The 21113-nt window shown below is 43.4% G+C and overlaps 2 protein-coding genes across 3 annotated transcripts; one reads left to right on the top strand and one right to left on the bottom strand.

The window, feature by feature from the left end:
* Positions 1–1658: 1658 nt before the first annotated feature.
* Positions 1659–8063, top strand: IDH3A (isocitrate dehydrogenase (NAD(+)) 3 catalytic subunit alpha). 2 transcript variants are annotated; one of them, XM_083371636.1, is made up of 11 exons: positions 1659–1948; positions 3016–3051; positions 3349–3432; positions 3575–3689; positions 3937–4124; positions 4320–4453; positions 4768–4870; positions 5144–5208; positions 5396–5480; positions 5565–5717; positions 6327–8063. In XM_083371636.1, exons 1-11 carry the CDS (start codon positions 1922–1924, stop codon positions 6408–6410), a joined length of 1074 nt encoding a protein of 357 aa, XP_083227762.1. In that variant the 5' UTR covers positions 1659–1921; the 3' UTR covers positions 6411–8063. The 2 variants fall into 2 exon arrangements, with proteins under 2 accessions (XP_083227762.1, XP_083227761.1); XM_083371635.1 differs by having other exon boundaries at positions 3016–3075.
* Positions 8064–8214: 151 nt separating this feature from the next.
* ACSBG1 (acyl-CoA synthetase bubblegum family member 1) lies at positions 8215–20294 on the bottom strand. Its single transcript, XM_083371271.1, has 13 exons — positions 20230–20294; positions 19444–19661; positions 18650–18738; positions 17873–17993; positions 17179–17259; positions 15844–15993; positions 13512–13688; positions 12745–12926; positions 11856–12086; positions 10811–11028; positions 9744–9883; positions 9232–9478; positions 8215–8877 (listed from the first exon to the last, which is right to left on the bottom strand). The coding sequence occupies exons 1-13, from the start codon at positions 20249–20251 to the stop codon at positions 8801–8803; spliced, it is 1953 nt and encodes a 650-aa protein (XP_083227397.1). The 5' UTR covers positions 20252–20294; the 3' UTR covers positions 8215–8800.
* Between the last annotated feature and the right edge of the window lie 819 nt (positions 20295–21113).

Raw genomic sequence — 21113 nt, 5'->3', positions numbered from 1 at the left:
CTTCGTGTGCTGCGCGTCTTCAACCGCAGGGGGGCAGCACCTCATCTCGTTTTTAACCGCAGAAGCCGGGCAGAGGGAGAATGCCCTGCCACCCATCATCCAGTTTATGATGTTTATGTTTATTGGACTTATATACCGCCCTTCTCCCGTAGGACTCAGGGCGGTTCACAAGGTATTTAAAATAACAATACACATATTACAAAAGTTAAGAAGAATTAAAATAATTAAATTTAGTCCTTGAATAAAATAAAACCCCTGTTAAACTCCAGTTAAAACCCAATTAATTAAATAAATAAAAAGCGCCCACAACTTCTGGAGGCAACTTCTGTTCCACTGGTTGATTGTTCTCACTGTCAGAAATTCCTCCTTAATTCCAGACTGCTTCTCTCCTTAGTTAAATTTGAACCAGTTAAATTTGAGGAAGGCAATAATAGAAACACCACTCGGGGATTTGTTTACTTGGGGGATAATAAGCTTTCCTTTCAAAACGCAAATCTATGTTTTAAATCAGTGGATGTTTAACTCCTATGGAAGCATGAAATTATTTCTGTTACGCTTTTGATGTAAATCACACTAAGCCTGATGCCAGAGCAGCAAGCCAGGTTTGGGGACTTAAGAAAATAGACAGCATGCCAATACATTTGCAACATTTTGTTTTATGTTTGTAACATGGATAAGGGCTCCCTCTATTTCACTCTGTGCGTTGATTGATCAAAGAGTCCTTTGGCGTGTTAAATACCTGGCTAAACTTTAAACGTTTACACTCACATTTATTTTAATATTTTTAAATATGTATTACGTTTATATGCTGCCCAGCTCACTCTGAAAAGCAACTTTTCCTTATGGACAAGGGTAATAATAAGAATAAAAATAAATTGGAAGGGACCTTGGAGGTCTTCTAGTCCAACCCCTGCTCAGGCAGGAAACTCCACACCTTGAATTGCACATTTGTGGAAGTGTGTATGCACACACAGATATGTAAAATAGGAGCACAGGTGTATGCAATTAAGAACTGGGTGACAGGATAGCAGCCTTCCAATATATGAGGGGCTGTCACAGAGAAGAGGGGGGTCAACCTCCTTCTTCCAAAGCACCTGAAGGCCAAAGAACAACGGATGCAAACTAATCAGGGAGCAAAGCAACCTGGAATTAAGGATAAATTTCCTGATAGAGCAATCAATCCATCCGTGGGACAACCTGCCTCCAGAAGCTGTGGCTGCTCCATCAGTGGAGGTGTTCAAGAAGAGACTGGACAGCCATTTGTCTGAAATGGTACAGGGCTCCTGCTTGACAGGGGGTTGGTCTAGATCAGCGTTTTCCAACCTTAGGAACTTGAAGATGCGTGGACTTCAACTCCCAGAATTCCCCAGCCAGCTATGGCTGGGGAATTCTGGGAGTTGAAGTCCACGCATCTTCAAGTTCCTAAGGTTGGAAAACGCTGGTCTAGATGACCTCCGGATCCCCTTCCAGCTCTGTTGCTCCATCCTAAGGCTTTTCTCCTTATTCTCCTTATTCTCCTCCTTATTCTCCTCCTCAATGTACACATGTTGTACTTTGACAATAAAGGTTTATTTATTTATTTATTTGTTTATTATTTATTATTCGCACGTGGAGAACATGAAGGCAGGTGCGGTCACGTGGCGAGCTCTAGTCCTTTGCATAGTCCCGCCCCCGACCAATCAGGAGAGGCACCTCCCCGGTCTCTGCGGAGGTGGGACGGGGCGTAGTCCTCCGCGCTTCCCACCAATCCGCTGCCAGCCCGGGGTAATCGGCGAGCGCCGATTGGCCGGTGCATCCCCAGCACAGCGCCGGCGAGGAGGCCGCGGTCGATTCCTTCCCTTCCGATCAGCGGCGTGAGCGTCAAGCCGGGCCGAGCCGGCGAGGAGGTGGAAGGGTCGCCGCTGCCGCCGCTCCCATCGCCATGGCTACGTCCTCCTGGGTTCCGAAGGTGAGGTGACCTTGGCTTCTCCCTCAGGAGGACCCCCGGGTGGACCGGTGGGAAGTCTCGCGAGATTTCGGCTGCTCTGCGCTTTTCGGCGTGGGGGGGGGCATTCCGTGACTCCCGCTCGGGCGCCCTTTGACGGGGACGCCCTTGGCGCCTCGCGGGGCCCGGAACCACAACTCCCGGCAGGCCTTTCCCTTGTTGGACGCGCGGGGGTTGCTGGGACCTGTAGTCCGGCAGGGCGTTGCGTCGAGCGCGGTCTTCGGTGCTATGGCTGGGATCGAAACACATCTCCCATCAGCCTCCGCGGCAGGCCGAGAGGTTGCTGGGAGTTGTAGGCCTGTAACTGCAGCCCTTCCTGCATGCCTGTTAGTTAGGCCAGCGTTTCCCAAGCTGGCTGGGGAATTCTGGGAGTTGAAGTCCACGCATCTTCAAGTTCCTAAGGTTGGGAAACGCTGAGTTAGGCTAATCCCCGCAGGCTGCGTCCTCAGAACAACCCCGCGGGGTAGGCCTGGAGGAAGAGGTGGAGGACTACTTGCAAGGTTCCCCCCTGGCTGCATTGGGGTCGAGGGGCCGCTGGGACACCCCCAGTCTTTGGGGAAAGGATGGCCGATATCTCCAGGCTGATCATTCTGCTGGGTGTTATTTATTACTGTTATTAAGCCTGTCTTTTTGGTATATAAAATCACAGATCAGTGTATTTTTATGATATCCGCGTTATCTATCACCCCTATATAAGTAACATTAGGGCCACCCCTTTGGTGAAGTGGGCAGCATATAAAATAAAATTATTGCCATTTTCAATGATCATCTGCCTTGTTTAATCTCTGCATTTGAAAAAGCTGGATCAAATTCCTTTGGTGTAAAGAATAAGCACAGTTCTTGCCACGTGTAAATTTACCTTCCTGCTCCTTTGCTCAGGGACTGTAATCTAGTAGACACAAAGCACATGCATGCACAGAAACAAACAAAATTGGGACTTAGCCCTATCTAACTGCTTTAAAATTCAGTGCTCATTTGCTTTCTGTTAGTCTGGCTGCTAAAATTAACTATTCTTATTTTCGTTGCTATAGGTCCTTCGTTTTCTTGGGTTCAGAATTCAGAAACAGGTGACCAGAAATTTTGCTAGTACTGTAAGTATACTAGTATAGTTTTTTCCCCCTATTCTTTTAAAGATACTTTACAAGAGGTTTATAGAATACCACACATCTATAGTTGCTAGCAGGTCAGGGAAGCCCAAGAAAATAAAAACTGAGTAATTGAGTAGTGCAGAGTAAAAAAATGCATAGAAATCACATGGCATCCTTTAAAGTCCAAATAATCTCCAGGATTATTTTTTTTAAAAAAAAAATCAGTTTGAAGCATCCAGTGGATGAGGATATGTTTTTATTTTATTTTTCTTCTAGCCTCAGACGGTAACATTGATCCCAGGAGATGGTATTGGGCCTGAAATTTCTGCTGCTGTGGTGGAGATTTTTGAAGCTGCAAAGGTAAACCTAGCCATGGATAGCTTCCTGTGTTGGTTATTCCTTCTGAATAAGCAGTGGCTTTATTCTTTGATAGCACTTTCCTGCTTGATGCTCTGCAGATGTTATCAGAGTGGTTGATAATGCCAAAAAAAAATGTGTTTAGGTCCCTGTTCAGTTTGAAGAAAGAATCGTGACCGCCATCCAAGGGCCGGGAGGGAAGTGGATGATACCACAAGATGCCAAAGAATCTATGGACAAGAACAAAATAGGATTAAAAGGTACTTGGATAGAAAGAACGAACAATTACGTTTTCCTGCAGTTCTGGAAATAACCCCATCCTTGAATTCCTCTATATAAAGTTTTGATATATGCTGACAAGCTCCCGTTTCTTGTTTCTTTTTTAAACCACATTTTAGCGTGGCTGTAAAAAAAAAAAAATTGTCGCTTGGTTCACTGCCAGTTTCTAAATGTTGGGTTGCCAGTGAGCACTTTCCCACGTCTCTTGTGCTTCTGCTTGTTTTCCAGGTCCTCTGAAAACACCCATAGCTGCTGGCCATCCGTCCATGAATTTACTGCTCCGTAAAACATTTGACTTATATGCAAACATCCGCCCTTGTGTGTCCATTGAGGGCTACAAGACCCCTTACGCAGATGTGGACATCGTCACCATACGAGAGAACACGGAAGGTGAATACAGCGGCATTGAGCACGAGGTACGTGAAACAAGTAGACAGTCCTGCTCGCCGTCCCACGCGCACAGATCACGCAGGTTGCTTGAATTTAACAAATGCTTAAACAAAATTAACTTTTAACCCCATTTAATTTTCTTTCACAGTGAAGATGTTTTTTCCAAGTTTTTCATAATCCCCTTTTTTGCTACTTGCTTATAACCTTTGTGTGTTTTTCAGATTGTTGATGGTGTTGTGCAGAGCATTAAACTCATTACCGAGGACGCAAGCAAACGGATTGCTGACTTTGCTTTTGAATATGCCAGGAATAATCAGAGGAGCAAAGTTACTGCTGTGCATAAAGCTAATATTATGTAGGTGGCGATAAAATAACTCCAGGCCTTTCCAACCCTTAATTCCAATTTTCAGAATACTAACTGCTTTCCCGCCCCCCCTTATTTTTTTTAATCAAGTCAAGTTTTCTGCTGCAAAACATTGTCAGAGATGTTGTGTATTGGAGGCTTATTTTTGGCAGACAGATACTATTCAATTTAGATTCGATCCCTGTTCTCTTTTCCAAATTAACTCACTAAAAGAAAGCTTTTATAATTGATTAGCTACAGGTAAATAAAAAAAACGTGTTTGCATGCCTGGACCTTTAACCTCTAAAGCTTTTCTTTATTTGCAGGCGGATGTCTGATGGTCTGTTTCTGAGAAAATGTAGAGAAGCAGCAGAAAGCTGTAAAGATATTAAATTTAACGAAATGTACCTCGACACTGTGTGTCTGAATGTGAGTATGTAATGTATGATCAGCCATTTAAGCCAGCGGCCCCCAACCTTTTGGGACCGGTTCCGTGGAGAGAGGTTTTTCCGCGGACCGGAGGGAGGGTGGCTTCCCCTGCTGCCTGCATCCCACGGAGGGGGCTTTGCTTGTGTCTGCGGCCCCGTTTCTGGCATGCTGCAGGTCGGTGCCAGTCTGTGGAATAATTGGGCACCCCTGATTTAAGCAACCACTGTTCTGGCTGTGTTAAAAAAGAACAGTTGTCTTTTTTTTTTTCTTCAGATGGTGCAGGATCCATCTCAGTTTGATGTCCTGGTTATGCCAAATTTGTATGGGGACATACTTAGGCAAGTGGCTTCGGAGTCGATTGTCCACAACTTCCCCTTCCAAACATTCTGCTCTGGTGCAACCTGACTTTACTTCCCTGCTGCAGAGCTTGGGACTCTCCAATGGGGGTTACCAAATACCTTCCACTGCAAAGGCTAATTGTCCTTTCTCCCATCTCTTCTTTGTGCTTGTGTGTTTTTCTTCCAGTGATCTGTGTGCGGGCTTAATTGGGGGTCTTGGTGTGACTCCTAGTGGGAATATTGGTGCTAACGGAGTGGCAATCTTTGAGTCGGTAAGGTCTTACCTTGTTAGACTTGCCTTTGGGGGTGGGGGGGAGCGATCAGTCAGAGGGGATGAGAACACCTTCTCTTCGCAGGTACACGGAACAGCTCCAGATATTGCTGGAAAAGACTTGGCCAACCCAACGGCGCTTCTCTTGAGTGCTGTCATGATGTTGCGTCACATGGAAATGCAAGACTTTGCCATGAAAATAGAAACGGCTTGCTTTGAGACCATCAAAGACCAGAAGGTAGATTTTGCTAAGGTTCACCAAACTGAGGTGACTTTGGGATTCAGCTGTTCTGGGATTGGATGCCTTTTTATTTAAGTTCAGGCCTTCCAAATCTGAAATCACAGCACTTTTTCCAAAATTAGTTAGGCATTGACTAGGTCAGGAGTGGGCAACTACGTAGCAACTTTACGACTAGTGGACTTCAACTCCCAGAATTTCTGAGCCAGCATCAGGGGTGCACAACTGTACCACTTTACGACCGGTGGACTTCAACTCCCAGGATTCTGGCTGGCTCAGGAATTCTGGGAGTTGAAGTCCACTGGTCGTAAAGTCACCATAATTGCCCACCCCTGGACTAGGTGGTTTTATCATCCTTTGCTATTTCTACTGTATAAATGATGAGCATCAGGTGACAAGATGCCAAAAGTTACATTTCATACCAGGGACTCAAAAGCAGGAACTGGGAATTTATTATAAATACTATAAAACAGAATCTTTATTTCTGGGTGCCCTATAAATCTGGCAGTAGAAAAATTAGATCTGGCAGTCTAGCCTTCTTTCCTGTTCATAAATGATCTTAAGTTCCATGCACATTAGCAAAATTTCATTTCCCTTTCCCAATTTTAGGTCTTGACCAAAGATTTGGGAGGCAACGCCAAATGTTCGGAGTTCACCGCAGAGATCTGCCGCAGAGTCAGAGCCATGGAATAGAAGTCTCCTCCGTGTCCTCCTGGTTTCAATCCCACCTAAAGGATGCTGTTATTTATTACATGTCAGATCCATTTCTCTTCTTTTTCTAGAAATAAACTCCTTTCCATTTCCATTGCTTGAAACAATGAAATTGTTAGCTACCCCTGCATTTCAGACCCTTCCACTTTCCAGAAATGCTCCAAAACGTGAAGTTTATATATATATTTTTTCTCACCCTAACAGTAGAAGACACTCCTCAAGCTGTCCTTAAGCAGCTTCCTGGCCTTAAAATAGCACAAAATATTTTTTTTCCCTTTGGAAATAGATTTTTTTTTCCGTTACTGACACCTGGAACTTGCCCTTCCAAAGCTTAAAGACTTGAAACTGTGGGCATTTCAACTATTGCACATAAAATGTCGTATCCAGATTTTAAGGGCAGAAGGAATATCGTTTAGCGGTAAAACTTAACCATGTTAACCTGTTTCAGCTTCATCATTATTTTTTATACATCTCTTGCTTGCTCTGCCATTTTCCAGTGCTGCTCCGTTCTATCAATTGCCTTTGTCTGCTGCTGATTATGAAGAGAACGCTAACGCTTTATTTTTTAAATCTTTATCTTGGTGAATATCAAATATATATTTTGGGGTTGCTGTGCATCTGCAGGCCGTTTGTATCGTGCTTGGAGTTTATAGACCTTTAGGTTATATTTCAGTGCATTACTCTGCAGTGAACTGGGTTGCAAGGCACGACAGTAAAAAAGAAATCAGAAGTGTGTTTGGTGTGAGGTGTGGAACCACATGGGAGGACGCTGACGGTTGCTTGATTCGTTTTTGTTCCAGGTAATGTGAGCCAGTGCAAAATGAATGCTAAGCTGGGAGTTTTCTCCTGTTGCACAGGGATCATCGAATGCAATGTCCTTGAAGGGGAATCTGACTTTGTCTTGTGGGAACAGATGTTGGTGGAAGAGAGGAATTGCAGAGATGCTGGGTATGAAAGCATCAATATTTCTGCTGCCAAGCTGATTTCCAATCCTTCCTAAAGGAAAGGTGGAATCTTTCTCTCTCTTCCTTGGAAATTCTTGGAAGTGCTGTTGGCCTTTCCTTAAGTAGTACACTGGTGCACTGGAGTGTCCCACCTTGGCACCTTTTAAGACGTGCGGACTTCATGTCCCTGACAGCCATGCTGGCTGGAGAATTCTGGAAATTGAAGTCTGCAAGTCTTAAAAAGTGCCAAGGTGGGACACCCCTGTTTTAAGAATGTCTTGCATTGATTCCCTGCCCGGCTTCTGTCACTTGTGGCACATTCCCATTTAGTTTCCAAATTGGAGCTACAAGCTACAGCAGCACCACCAATCTAACCAGAATTGCCAACCTCCAGTTTGGGGGAGGGGGGGTATTTATTTGCATTGAAGTCAGACCAGCAGAACTGCTTGCGTTGCTACCAAGAATTGCCGCTAAGTGTTCTCACCAATCAGAAAAGTAGCCATGAGGCAGCCAGCTTTATCCTGTGTGCGATTCTGCACGGTGTTTAATGCAGTCATATATCAGTATGGGCTCAAAATCTGGGGAAAATTACCTTTTACTGGTTAAGAATGTGTGCTTTTGCGTCTGTCTGTACCGCGTGAGGTGTGGGCCTGCCATTTTATGCATAACGAGAGGAAAATAAAAGACTACAAAGACATTTCTTGCTTTTTGTTTGTTTGTTCTTTTAATGAGAACGGAAGGTTTAAAATGCTCTGGCAATCTATTTTGCATCTCCCTCTTATCTCTGCAAGATCCCAGTCTGATTCCAGGAAGGACATTAAGTCTAAGCAAGGTATTGGGGTAAAAAGCTTTGTCATGAATCATGGAAAGTCTTCAAATTTCTCAATGAAAACTACTAAGGCTGTAGGGAAAAAAATCATCTGGAATCGTGGAAAAGTCTTGTTGAATAAAATAATCTACCTAGAGCCACGTGGAACATGGCAGTAAAAACAACAGCACTGTCTGAAACAATTATGGCTCATTGCAGAGAGTTTCATGGGTACGTTTGAGGGTGCCCCTAAAGATTTTTAGCCAGTTTTTGTTTTACAAAATGCTTTTATCATTTGACGTGTTCCCCCCCCCCCCAGATCTGGCTTAAAAATTACTTTTCTCCATGCAATTGAATATTTCCTAGGGGAATTCTGAATAAATCAAGATACAGTTTGATTTAAAAGCATTTTCGAGGGACAGCTTAATTGGAATGTATTTGGGAGTGCTGACTAGGTCTTTCTGGATGCTAAAGTGAAAGTAACACTTGAGTAGATGCTTTCCACCCCAACTGCAAAAACTTCCTACATTTCCAGTGTAATGTTTGCATAGGAACAGTTAATTCTCTACAAGGGAAGCTGGCAAGATTTCTTGTCCTAACAGAGCTTAGGCAAGTCAACTTCAATCTTTGTAAAAAGCTTCAATATCCTTTTGGTACTTCTCAATCACGGTTTGCCGCTTTAATTTCATTGATGGACCTAAAAGGGAACGGAATTGGTCATTAGGAGTATGCTTGGGGAAAGAATGAAAAATGATAGATCTTAATTCAGGTTGTGTATCACTTAAGTCAGGGGTCCTCAAACTCAGCCATGGCTGGCTAGGGAATTCTGGGAGTTGAAGTCCACAAGTCTTAAAGTGGCCAAGTTTGAGGACCCAAGATTTAAGAGGTTCCACACCCAGGAGAAAGAGCTTGAATTTAATTTTCTGCAATTTGTGGGAGTTTATTCTCTGCTTCAGAAAGCAGTCGCCTTCCCTACAATCTACATCTCCAGCTCAGAATGGGATATAGCCCCATACACACACACACACACAAATATTCACCGTAAACTCACCAAATTCTCCCCCGGAAATGGAAAAATCTTTTCCTAAAATGGCCCACTTCTGAATGCGCTGAGGGTTGCTGAGGGCGCGCCCGTTGATGCGGTCAATGCCGTCTTGCACAGCCCGGTAAACGGCGTGGTCTCTCGTCTGCACAATTTCAGACACCCGTGTGGCTTTGCTTCCAGCTTTTTGGCAGAAGTCTCTGGCTTCCTGGGTCAGGTAGTCAGTGGGTTCCGATGTATCAGGATCCACTGTACACTGACGACAACAAATTACACGCCACACCTTTAACCGTCACAAACCAAAACTGAGTGGTCGCACATTTAACAAAACCTAAGCTTGGGTGGGTTGAGTGTTGGGTGACCCTAGTCCAGTTGGCTGGACTTTAGTCCAAGACGTCGTGTGAATCCAAAACGGGGTGAAATTGCTCATCTCATCAAGGCAGCCACGAAAGAGGAAAAGGCCCACGTTTCAAATACGCATCCGAGGATCAACCAGCCTCAAACCTATTTTCATCATGTACCTTTAAGGTCAGCAGCATGGACAAGAACTTCTTCCGATCGCCAATCAATACAGCGTTGCTAACAAGTGGCAGCTCCTTCTTGACAGCTTCTTCCAGCGGGATTGGGGGGATATTCTCACCCCCAGCTGTAATAATCAGCTCTAAGAATACAGAACACCAACGCTCAGCTCAAAAATATATCTCATTGTTAGCCTAGGCTTCCATCTGGGGAAGATGGACTAGCCTCCTTGCAAATACTTCTCTATGACCCCGTTGGCATTTTCAGTGAAAGCTCAATTTAATGAACTAGTGCAGGGGGTATCCTTTCCACCCCCCTCCTCGCCAAATGTCCATTCAAATTGCAAACACTGTCAACTGAATCATGATATCATTTGCATCAATCAGCGTGCTAGGCAAATGGCGTGAATGAGCACAGATTTCGTCCAGATCGAGAGATAAACACGTAAAGCAGTAAAAAAGTGTGTAAAATTAAATGTGAATGCTTCAGCCTGGTGACTTTGCATACAGCAGACTTGTATCCAGATGGAAAATCGATCAGTTGCATGCAAAATTTAACCCGTCTGTTAAACTGAAGGCTTGCTATGCTCTCATGAAAGAATCTCTTGGCCGTCCTATGTACAAGAAACTGCCCAATCCACCTCAACCAACATTATCTACTTCAGCAAAGACTATCCTGAATTTTAGGAAGTACAATGTAGCTCTTGCTGCTAGTTGTCCGATTTAGTTGAAACCTAAGCACTTCCATCAAGCAAGAATCCCTCCACAACAAGGAATGTTGGCCTCAAGGAATGCCAAGAGATTCTTTGGAAACTTCTGCAAGATGGCCGAAAGAGGGCAGCCTCCATCAATGATGGAGCTTGAAATTTGGTACTAAAGTATTGGGGAGAAGCACCTGAGTATTTAACAACCCAGACAGCTGAAAGGAAATGAAGTTTGGCAAGGCACTCTCCAGATGTTTGAGACCAAAGCTTCAGCCAGTCTGGCCCATGGGAAAGAAGTATGGAAATTGCCATCTAAAACATCTGGAGAACTTCAGGCTCTACAAAATACACCAAAGAAGGCACCACCTTTAATTCTTCCGGTGACATAAACAAATCCATCCTTATCCATCTTTCCAAGATCTCCAGAGTGCAACCAGCCATCTTGGTCAATCACTTCCCTGGTCTTGTCCTCCATGTTCAAATAGCCCATGAAGACGGTCCGTCCCCAAAAGCAAATCTCCCCATTGCCGTGCTCGTCTTTGTTCACTATCTTAACAAGGCAGCCTGGGACAACCTTGCCACAGCTGCAAGGAAAGGATGTACAGAAGAAACAAGAGTTTCAACACCACGCTCAGAAGGTGTGAGCATTGCCTTTTTCTGCAGCAGCCTGGAGTTGCCATAAGGATGGCCAGAAAAGACCAGACCAGACCCACAGTTTTTTTATTTAAATTGCAATTGTACATTTGCTTGATTTTTAAAATATTGCAGCTCTGGCACTCAACAGCTTCCAGATACATTATGAAATTGTCCCCGATACCTCCAAGGAAAAATGGTCTTAGATATATGGGAAAGCAGGACTGCCTTTTCTCCAATCTTGCTTCAGAGCAACGTTTCTCAACCGTGGCCACTTGAAGAGGTGTGGACTTCAATGCCCCAGGTGTGGCTGCGGAATTCTGGGAGTTGAAGCCCACACCTCTTCAAGTGGCCAAGGTTGAGAAAGACTGCTCGAGTCTCCAAGGAATTCCAAATAAAGCCTGGGATTTCACAGTGGGCTTAACAGAGTTACTAAATCATACCAATGCTTTTATTTGCCGGTATGCTAAGCACAAATAAGCTCAGGCATAAGGAAAACTAAGCTTCACACATTGTAAAACTGCAGCTGCGCAGTCTTTAACTGCAGAGGGTAGCCCAGGAGTCGGATGTAAAGGACCGAACTCTCACAATTTTGTGTGAAGCTACATTTCACACACACACAGAGTGTAGATGCCAGTGATGGCAGAGAAATCATCCCAAATACCTTTTCCCATGCTTATCTTTGGAGATGCCCCCAACCCAGTCTCTCGCCACTTGCAGCCTAAATTTCAAGGTTTCTTTGGTGGGGGTTCTTAAGGAGAATAGGCCGGAACTTTACCTGTTGGGTCGATAAACCTGTGGCCCAGATAAGCAAAAGGGACCGGAGGTTTCGCTCATCCCGTACCCTTCATAAATGGGGATGTTCAGGCCAAGGAAGAAGTGGGAGACTTCCACAGGGAGAGGGGCACCCCCGGAGAAATGCTTCTGGCACTGGGAAAGGCCCAGCGCCCAGCGGATCTTCGCCAGGAGCAGAGAGTCCACCAACCTCATCCAGAAGGGCTTTGAGTCCCTACAAAGAAACAAAAGGTCCAAGGTGAGACGGGGAGGAGCTGAGTGACCCTGGTCGCCATGCAGAAAAAAAGAGACTCAGGGCGATGCGACGTGGACGGAGAGGAGGACAAACAGCGATCCCAAACAAACCCATTCATGCCAACTTGGTGTTGTTTCAGGAACACGTTCACAAATGACCGCTGCGTTTTGCCTGTCTGGTCCTCCAAGGAAAGGACGTCAGATGTGCCCAAGAAAACAAAGTGGTTTGCAGGAGGCCGTTTATGCCACGAAGCTTTGCAAGTTATCCGCACAAAACTGAAGCCTTTTTGGAGCTGCCAAGATCTGCAGCTAGACTGGAACATCTAATGCAAGTCACGGCTTCAGTGAAGGCAGTGTTTTCTAACCTTGACTGCTTTAAGGTGAGTGGACCTGGCTGGGGAAGCCAGCTGGGGAATTCTGGGAGATAAAGTCCACTCATCTTGAAGCAGCTAAGATTAGGAAACACAAGATGAGGGGTGTATTTTTCCTTGCTGTTTGTAATAGTTAATCCTTTCCCCCAAAACTGCTAAGCTTGTAAGCCGCCCTGAGTCTTCGGAGAAGGGCGGGATATAAATGGAATTAAAATAAAATAAAATAAATAAAATAAAATAAATAAAACAGGTCCCTAGGCTACCCACCTATTTGAGCAGCTTAGGTTTTGTTCCAAAGTGGCTGACATGGCCCAAGATAGTGCCTTCCTCTTCAGCAATCCAGTCTGAGAAGACACCTCTTTGATTTTCTCCATCATCTTCTCCCACACGCGGGGTACTCCCATTTGAGAAGTGGGCAATGCTTCTCTGAGGACCTCAACCAAGCTTCCCTGTGAAGGCCAAAGAGGGGAGATTGGGAGGGAAGGCTAAGTTTGAAGAGACCAGGGATGCCCACTCCATGCCAACTCCCTAGTCAACAGGTCAGATTAGAGAGAAAATCTCACGCCCTTCAAGCAATGAATATGGGTAACGAAATGTTTGCAAGGAAACAACCAAGCTCAGAGAGCACCAAGGACGACTCCTCCTCCGCCTCCTCCTCCTCCGCCTCCTCCTCCTCCTCCTCCTCCTCCTCCTCCTCCTCCTCACACTGATGTTGTTACCTAGTTGGATTATGAAAGAAGCAAACCACTAAACTCAATGAGCACTAAGGACTCCACACTTCAACCCTGAGCTACAAATGCTCTATTGGTAATGAATCTTCCCATGATTGGGACGGATTAATTAAAACTGCTGATGAGATAAATCAGATTGTCACCTATCATGTATACCCACCCTACTTTTCCCTTATTATTTCTCTAAGGGAGTCCCCAAAGGATCTCTCGCCCTATCCTGCTGAAAAGTACAGAATGCATCTTATGGAAGATGGAGAACTATATGGAAAATAAAGTTGTGGCCCCCAAGCCCCGCGGAAAGACCTTCAAGGCATCCGGTTGTGCGAAATAAACCTCTTCGCCCCACTTGATCCCAGTCCAGAGATCATACATCTGCCCAGCAACGTGGCTCAGTGGCAGGTAACTGACAATCTTTTCCTGCTGGATTTCAGCTGGTTGCATGTCTCCTGCTCGACTGGCGTGGGCAGATGTCCAGGTAACCTGTCCAGATGTTTAAAAAAGAAATTGCAAAGAATTAATGCCCTGAACCAAGGGTCTTGGTTTTGGTTTTTTTTAATTCCCCTGGTCACGTCAGCTCCCTTCAGCATTTTTCCTTCCAAAGAATTTTGTAAGTCACTTGGAATCACCCTATGTGTCTGTTGGGCGGTTACATACATTTGTTTAATGAACAAAATAAGTAAAACTCTCCTTGATGGAAGCTGCTGTTTCATAATAGCATGAAGCTCATCTTCCCTTCTGCCTCTCCGTACTTTTTTTACATCCTGTCTGCTGCAAACCCGCTGAGCGCAAATGAGCTGTGCAGAATCCGTCCTACGTAAAGGCTTTGCCTAAGCTTTCCTCCATGAATTTGTCCTCAACTTTATACTAACTTTTTGGATTTCTGACTGCAGATCTCTCCAGCTGACTGGACTGTAGAATAGAATTTGCTCTATATTGGTAGAAACATCCCTCCTGGGATTATAGGGTTGGAAAGGACCTTGGAGGTCATCTAGTCCAACCCCCTGTTTGAGCAGAAGACCTTATCCTATTCTGGACAAATAGTTGTCCAATGTCTTCTGGAAAACCTCCACGCTGGCCGGGGAATTCTGGGAGTTGAAGTCCATACTTCTTCAAGTGGTTGAGAATCATGGCCTTAAGAGCTTCAGACATCATCAACCGTGGTAACTCGCTGGACTCCTGCAAAGGTTGAGAATTAGGGGCACCCTTCTGCAGTAAAAAGTTTCAGCCTCCCCCTAGGATCTGACTAGCCCCCTCCTGGTAGCTGTTAGGAAACCATTAAACCCAGAACTGTACAGGAAGTCCTCGACTTACAACAGAGATCAACAAGAACAGGGACAGACATCAAATCAGTAAATAATACTGTCTCCTCCACATCCAAATATGCCGTTCTGCGTCATCAAAGCAGCGCCAAGGTGGCCAAATTCTTGGGCAGAATTTGATCACCCTTTAAAGTGGATCATCTTTTAATAAAAGGGACAACAACGGATGCCTTCCACAGTGAGGGAGATAATAAAAATAGACTTCCTACATCAGGAACAGCCAGCTGACAAGCTCAAACTTACACAGAGAAGAAGTCATTACTGGTTTTGTTTTGTTCTATTTGGACAAGACCAACTCAACAAGGAGAGAACACAAATATTCTCTTCTGTCAATACGATCATCTCTACTGGGCTTTGAACCATCTCCAAAAGTGGTGGGTGCTGCCTCACTGGAGGTTTTTAAGAAGGGATGAACAGCCATTTGCCAGGAATGGTATAGGGTCTCCTGCTCAAGGAGAGGTTGGACTGAAAGACCTCCAAAGTCCCTTTCAACCCATCCTGGCTGGGGAATTCTAGGAATTGAAGTCCACAAGTCTTAAAGCTGCCAAGGTTGGAGACCCCAGCTGCAAAAGACCTTTCTTCCACCGGACGTGACTAAGGAATGTCCCTCCACTGTCAACCTGAAGTGCTCTCCAGCCTTCCGTGAGACAGCCAAAATCTCTGGCGGGGTTTTCTCCGTGCCCAGGGCCAATCTCTCTCCTGCTACAGCTGTCTCGCTTCCCAGTCCCCTGACCTCTCTCCAGCATGATGAGATGCCTTTGCAGCATTGGAATAAAAGAGAAAACATGATTTATACCAGTTCAGCCAAGGACAGAGGAATCTCTTTCACTCCCGAGCTGGCAAAAAGACGAGGCTGTTGGCAGGGCACATTTAGGCCCTGGCTAAGGAGAAGTAGAAATATGGCCCTTTGTTGTATTACAATCTCTCTGTTGTACTAAAAATGCACTTTTCTGTGTTATCCCAACACTAAATCAATGGCCAGCGTTTATTTCACTACATCCATTGCATGGAAAAACCAAGCCAAAAATGCCTCTTTCGTTTCTCTACTACCTTTTGACTTCCAGAAGAAATATGAACTTTGTTCTAGTGCCGTTTTTTTAGGCATGTCAGCATTTAGACCTTTTTCTTAATTGTAGATTACTTTCTGTATATTTTAATCCCTATATTTCAAACCTTAATAAAACCTCCATGCAAAATTGATCACATACAGGAATTATCATTGTACTCTTGCATTAATTTTGCTCCGAGGGTTTAGTTTTAGTTTCTAATTTGCTGTCGTTAACATTTATGGATGCGGACACAGCTAGAATACCTACATTGTCATGGCTCAGCATGACCCCTTTGGGCTTCCCTGTCGTTCCAGAGGTGTAGATCAGGACACAACATTGGTTTGCCTCTTGGGAATTGATGATAGCGTCAAGTTGTCCATCTGGAATTTCGTTTCCCAACTCCATGAATTCATCCATCTACAGGACAGAGAGGAAGGTCCCTATGATGCCCAAGTCTTCATCACAATATAGCTTTTAATCTTTCTGTATTTATTTTCACCAGGCATGCTTATCTTTCTATAGCGCATTAAAGGCTTTAGGCTTGCTCTGAAGTAAGTCCATTTAATTTCCATTGGCTACCCCAGTTGGGCTCAGGAGACTAAACCCCTGCTTATGTTACGCAGGACGCATATAATTTGTCAAATAGGCTGCTAAAGTAATAACACTTGGAGGGAAAGTTGGAATAGATTTTTGTAAGGATGGATTGTAAGTTCAATTATTGTCCACCCACCTTTCTAATTTGGCATCCTGCTCTACTAAGTGAATTTTTTGATTCTAGATTTATTTATTTTTTAAAAAAACAGTCTTCCAGTGCATAAACTTCCCTCTCTTTGCACCCAAGGACAATAAAGGTACTAGAAATCGAGAAAATTAGAGATATGACAGGGAAGAACTACAAGGATTCTTGATGGATCTTCAAAGGACTTGTTCTCTCCTTGAACGAGCAATCTAAGGAAGCTTTTACTGGGTAAATGCCCAAACGAGCAGCTACAGGACACATCACACATGCCATTTGAACCATTTGAGGAAGGCTACTGTGAGTTTCCTCCTATTGTTTTTTTGGGTCCTACCCCAGAGTTTTAGAACAGAAACATGTACAGAACTGGAAACCCTGACACTGAGGCATGAGCTGGCCAAGAAACAGCACCCCGCAACTGGGAGCACACCCATTAACACTTCAAAGGACAGTGACAGTCAGGATGACAAAGTGTGAAGTGTCAGCATGAAGTGTCAACATGTCTGGGAAGAAATCCTTTCTCCATTACTAGGATACTGTCCCTCTGGTGAATGCAAAGGGCAGGGAAGGACAGCCTTACATGTTGGGGACAGAGACCATGATTTCTTAGCCAATAAATTGTGTTTAAGCATCTCCATGTTTCATAATTCATAAGAGAATCTTTTGATGTTTAAGCACTATGCATACGCTCAACCAGGTATTGCAGACATTTTCGCCTTTTCTGTCTTGTTCTAGTATTAATATTTCCTCTTGCAACTGTTTTTCACCATCTACAGAAATCCCAGCAATGGGGAGGGAGAATGGAATTAAAACTAACAAGGCAACTAAAATGGATGAATTACTTGATTTATCATGATTTTACATACCGTATACAAATTGGGATGTTTCTCAGACACACAATCTTTATACATCACAACAGCTTTTAAGTATGGTAGACGATCCCAGATCTGTATAAAGTTTAAGATTTTTTTAAAGTCTTACTTGTATTATGGATAATGCTATACTGGAACAAAAAATGTAACATTCCAACTGGACTTAAAAGAAATCAGACGGATGAATATTACCATATAAGCCAAAAAGATTAAAATGATAAAAGCTTCATTTCTGCATTATATTTATAAGCTTAGAGAATATTGTCCAGTGTGTTTTACACATTGCAGAAAAGGAATTGTGGAATGAGTTCTAAAGCTTGCTCTATATTTAACATTTAAGTTATAAATGGCAGTTAACTAACCACAATGCCTGAGTTCACTTGACACCGTAAGCCAAAAGTAAAGAAACCATCTTCCAGTTTAGTAATGTACAAACCTGGGTTTGTTTCACAACTGAGTACAGTCCAGGTTAACCCTTTACAGCCAATTTTATTGAGTCTTGAAGTAAGTTTCAAATCTGTAATATGAACTGCTCTAAGCTGACATTGATTGGAGCAGCAAAATGTGGGACGTAAATCTAACAAATCAACAAATGTAAGCCCAGCAAATAAATTCACAAACAAATAGATATAAATAAGGTCAAGCTGACATTCTCAAACAGGTTGAATTCTAGCAGCAAGTTCCTTACCTGTATTATCTTGTCCAACTGCTTCTGGTTTTCCACCACTACAATATTAGCTCTGCAGTCATGAGCAATATAATGACAAGCCTCTGGAGAACTGGTGGTGTAGATCCCGGTCACAATGCCACTGTTGTGGAAGGTGAGTGGAAATAAAATTTTCCTTTTAATGACAAGCACGTCAAATCATACAAGTGAGTTAGTATTTCCCAGCTTGAAAACCAAGGTCTTATGACAATTATAGTTCACGGAATTTTTTAAAAATTCTGCTGAAAAGCAGGCCTGAAACTGGGTATTTGGATGGGAAACTAGCTAGAAATCCCAGACTATAATCTAAACCAGTGTTTCTCAACTTTGGCTGCTTGAAGATGTATGAACTTCAACTCTCAAAATTCCCCAGACAGCCAGCTAGGGAATTCTGGGAGTTGAAGTCCACACATCTTCAAGTAGTCAAGGCTGAGAAACACTGATCTAGACTGAGAGAAGTCAGTGGCAATTCACTTACGAAAACTTGATGGACATTTCCATACAATCATCGAGACTTGTGGACAACTTGCAGACTTAACTTTTCAACAATCCCTTGCATTTAATGCATCTTGCTTGTGAGAAACACCCAATAGCTTGTAACTTGTTGACCTCTGGACCTGCTGACACCTCTCCAGCTCTCCTCACCTGCAGTGAACCTGGCCAAGAGGGGAGCCCCAACTAAACCAGTAGTTACCTCAGCCCATCTTCTCTCAGCTTATTTGTGTCAGATCTTCCTAAGGAGGACATTTCCAATCTTACCCGGCAAAAACAGCTCCTACGGCCGAAATGAACCACTCTGTAGAATTAAAACCCAGAATCGCAACACTGTGGAATCGTTCAAGGCCAAGCTTGGGGAAAAAAGGAACAATACAGTCAACATTTTTAGAAAGAAAGAGAAAGTGCTTTTCCCCCCACTGAGATGTGAACTTTGCTAATTTCTCCTCCCCCCCACCTTCTCATTTAGCTTGGCAGGCATAATTTCTAGGCCATTTAGCACAGAATTGTTACCCATGCCAACTTTCATGTTGGGTCTCTGATTTTAGCTGCTTGTTGTCGCTTTTCTAAACACCATGTAATTTCTTGCTATTTAAAGATTATTTGCCTTACTTAGTCAAAATAAAAAGAAGAGCATTGGCGGCTGTCTTCACTTATCAAAACAGCTGTGGCTTCATGAGGAAGGGAAGGGCCAAATTATCAGGGCTTGAATATCTTTGCAATTGCTGAAAAGGAGGAGAAGGAGGAAAACCAGGAAGGGACTTGTTGTTGTTGTTAGCTGCGAAGTCATGTCCGACCCATCGCAACCCTATGGACAACGTTCCTCCAGGCCTTCCTGTCCTCTACCAAGGAAGGGGCTATATGCCCAGAATTGGTTAAGTGAAAGGCCACCACAAGATCCTGCTGAAATATTCTTTATAAAACACTTGCAAAAATACCTGTATAGTTTATTCTTAATGTAAAGATAAAATTGAACAGGTATTTGCACATCATTAAATAAGTCTCAGTCATCCCAAAGACCACAGTCTGGGTATTTGATATAAAAATCCAAAATTTACCTTCAGGAAGCTCTTGGCTGCTTTCCGAGAAAGGTGGTAATACTCAGAAAAAGTAATTTTTTCCCATTTCCCCTCCTTTTTGCTGGCTAATGCATTGAGAGACTTGTATTTCTCTAGAGATTCTAGGAACATCTGGTGAACTGTCATGGGTGCTTGTGAGCAGGTGGGGTCTTTTCGCAGCTTCACCTGCCCGTCTACTCTTGTGATCCAGAGAGGAGCTGGGAAACAAGAGCAGATGATGCTGACATTTGGAGATGAAAAACCCTCCCAAGTTCCATCTGTATTAGCTCCACTTTTTTCATTGGGACCAAATAGGTATTTGCAAGGAGGCTAAAACAGACAACTTTCCTCTTTCCTCTAAAACTTGTTTTCTTCCATAAACACTCTTTCTGTATCGTAATCCTGATTCTGATTTTACTGATTTATAGAACAGAGCAGGAGTCAATAAAGGAGAATATTCATAGCTCAGGGTTGAAGCGTGGGGCCCTTGGGGCTCTCTGAGCTTGGTTGTTTTCTGGTCGACATTTCATTACCCAAGTAAGTAACATCATCAGTGCTAGAAGGAAACGCAAGAACCCCATTCACTTCTGACACGATATTACCTAGCTTGGAAATGAAACATCTGCAAGGAAAACAATCATGTTCAGACTCCTCGGGGTGGGAGCAATATGCAAGATAGAAAGAAATTCATGCATCATTGTCCCAAAAGGAGATTTAGTTCCATCTTCAATCTACTTCAATGTATCATAAATAAACCAATTAAAATTCATCCCGATATTCATTTACCTGAATCTTTTTCCAGACTCATTCCAGACTCTTTTCCGATGCTCTAGGCTTCTGAGAAATTTCTGTGAAAGGAAGGAAAATTTAAAACTCCCTTTAAACCCTGGTGGTTAGTAGTTTGCAGAAGCTCAAAGTTCTGAAAAGACAAATCGCAGCAGGCAGTATTTTTTATCTAAAAAGCAGGGTAGAAACATAAAGCGATATTCTCCCAAGCAAGTTCTATAGATAAATGAGTTTAGCACATCAGCATTTCCTCTTTTTTTTTTACAAGGGAAATTATTCTTTGCAAACAAAAGAATACAGAAAAATCTGTATTTTTCCCAATAGCAAGTTTGCAACTCTGTATCTTTTTTGGAATGTCATTTTCCTTTCGTACAAAAAGCTGCACTTATTCTCTATTTCAAAATTCGGCTTACCCTCCCCATTCTGTTTCAGCCCAATCTTTACTACTGTTATAGAAAACACATTCATGCATTCCTATATTTTAGCCCATTGAATTATTTTATCTTCAATTTGTCAAAAGATAACTCAAAAAAAGTTGCCAAGAAGTTGCCATTCCGGAAGGACAAAACCTTCTTGCTATGCCCGAGTGCAACTCAAACAAACAAGATGTGGGTCAAAACTTTTTCCCTAGTCTTTTGAATTTTTTCTTTTAAAAAAAGGTATTATCTGTTTGATGTGTTACAGTCCTTCCATCCTTATTTCTAAACAAGCACCTATACAACGCAGCTTCCATCTTTTAAGGAAAAAAAAACAATTTCTCCAGGCATTATTTTACCTGATTCCTTTATTTCTGGCCTCTTTTGTCCTGCTACAGTTCTTTCTTCAGAGACCCAATCAAACTGACCCAATTCTTTGCAGACAAGCAGAGTGGCATCAATTCTACT

The sequence above is a fragment of the Vipera ursinii genome (assembly GCF_947247035.1).
Source record: "Vipera ursinii genome assembly, chromosome: 11".
Classification (NCBI taxonomy): domain Eukaryota; kingdom Metazoa; phylum Chordata; class Lepidosauria; order Squamata; family Viperidae; genus Vipera; species Vipera ursinii.
Note: the sequence above shows the minus strand (reverse complement) of the source record. Positions and strands in the feature narration are given on the sequence as shown.

What these genes read in the sequence shown, in the direction of transcription:
- IDH3A (XM_083371635.1), top strand. Translation starts at nt 1,922, where the DNA reads ATGGCTACGTCCTCCTGGGTTCCGAAG. An exon ending in GTGCATAAAGCTAATATTAT is followed by an intron (nt 4,454 to 4,767) that starts GTAGGTGGCGAT and finishes CTTTATTTGCAG; the next exon opens with GCGGATGTCTGATGGTCTGT. An exon ending in TCGACACTGTGTGTCTGAAT is followed by an intron (nt 4,871 to 5,143) that starts GTGAGTATGTAA and finishes TTTTTTCTTCAG; the next exon opens with ATGGTGCAGGATCCATCTCA.
- ACSBG1 (XM_083371271.1), bottom strand. Translation starts at nt 20,251, where the DNA reads ATGAGTCTGGAAAAAGATTCAG. An exon ending in CAGCCAAGAGCTTCCTGAAG is followed by an intron (nt 18,739 to 19,443) that starts GTAAATTTTGGA and finishes TTTTTCCCCAAG; the next exon opens with CTTGGCCTTGAACGATTCCA. An exon ending in AACATCCCAATTTGTATACG is followed by an intron (nt 15,994 to 17,178) that starts GTATGTAAAATC and finishes TCTGTCCTGTAG; the next exon opens with ATGGATGAATTCATGGAGTT.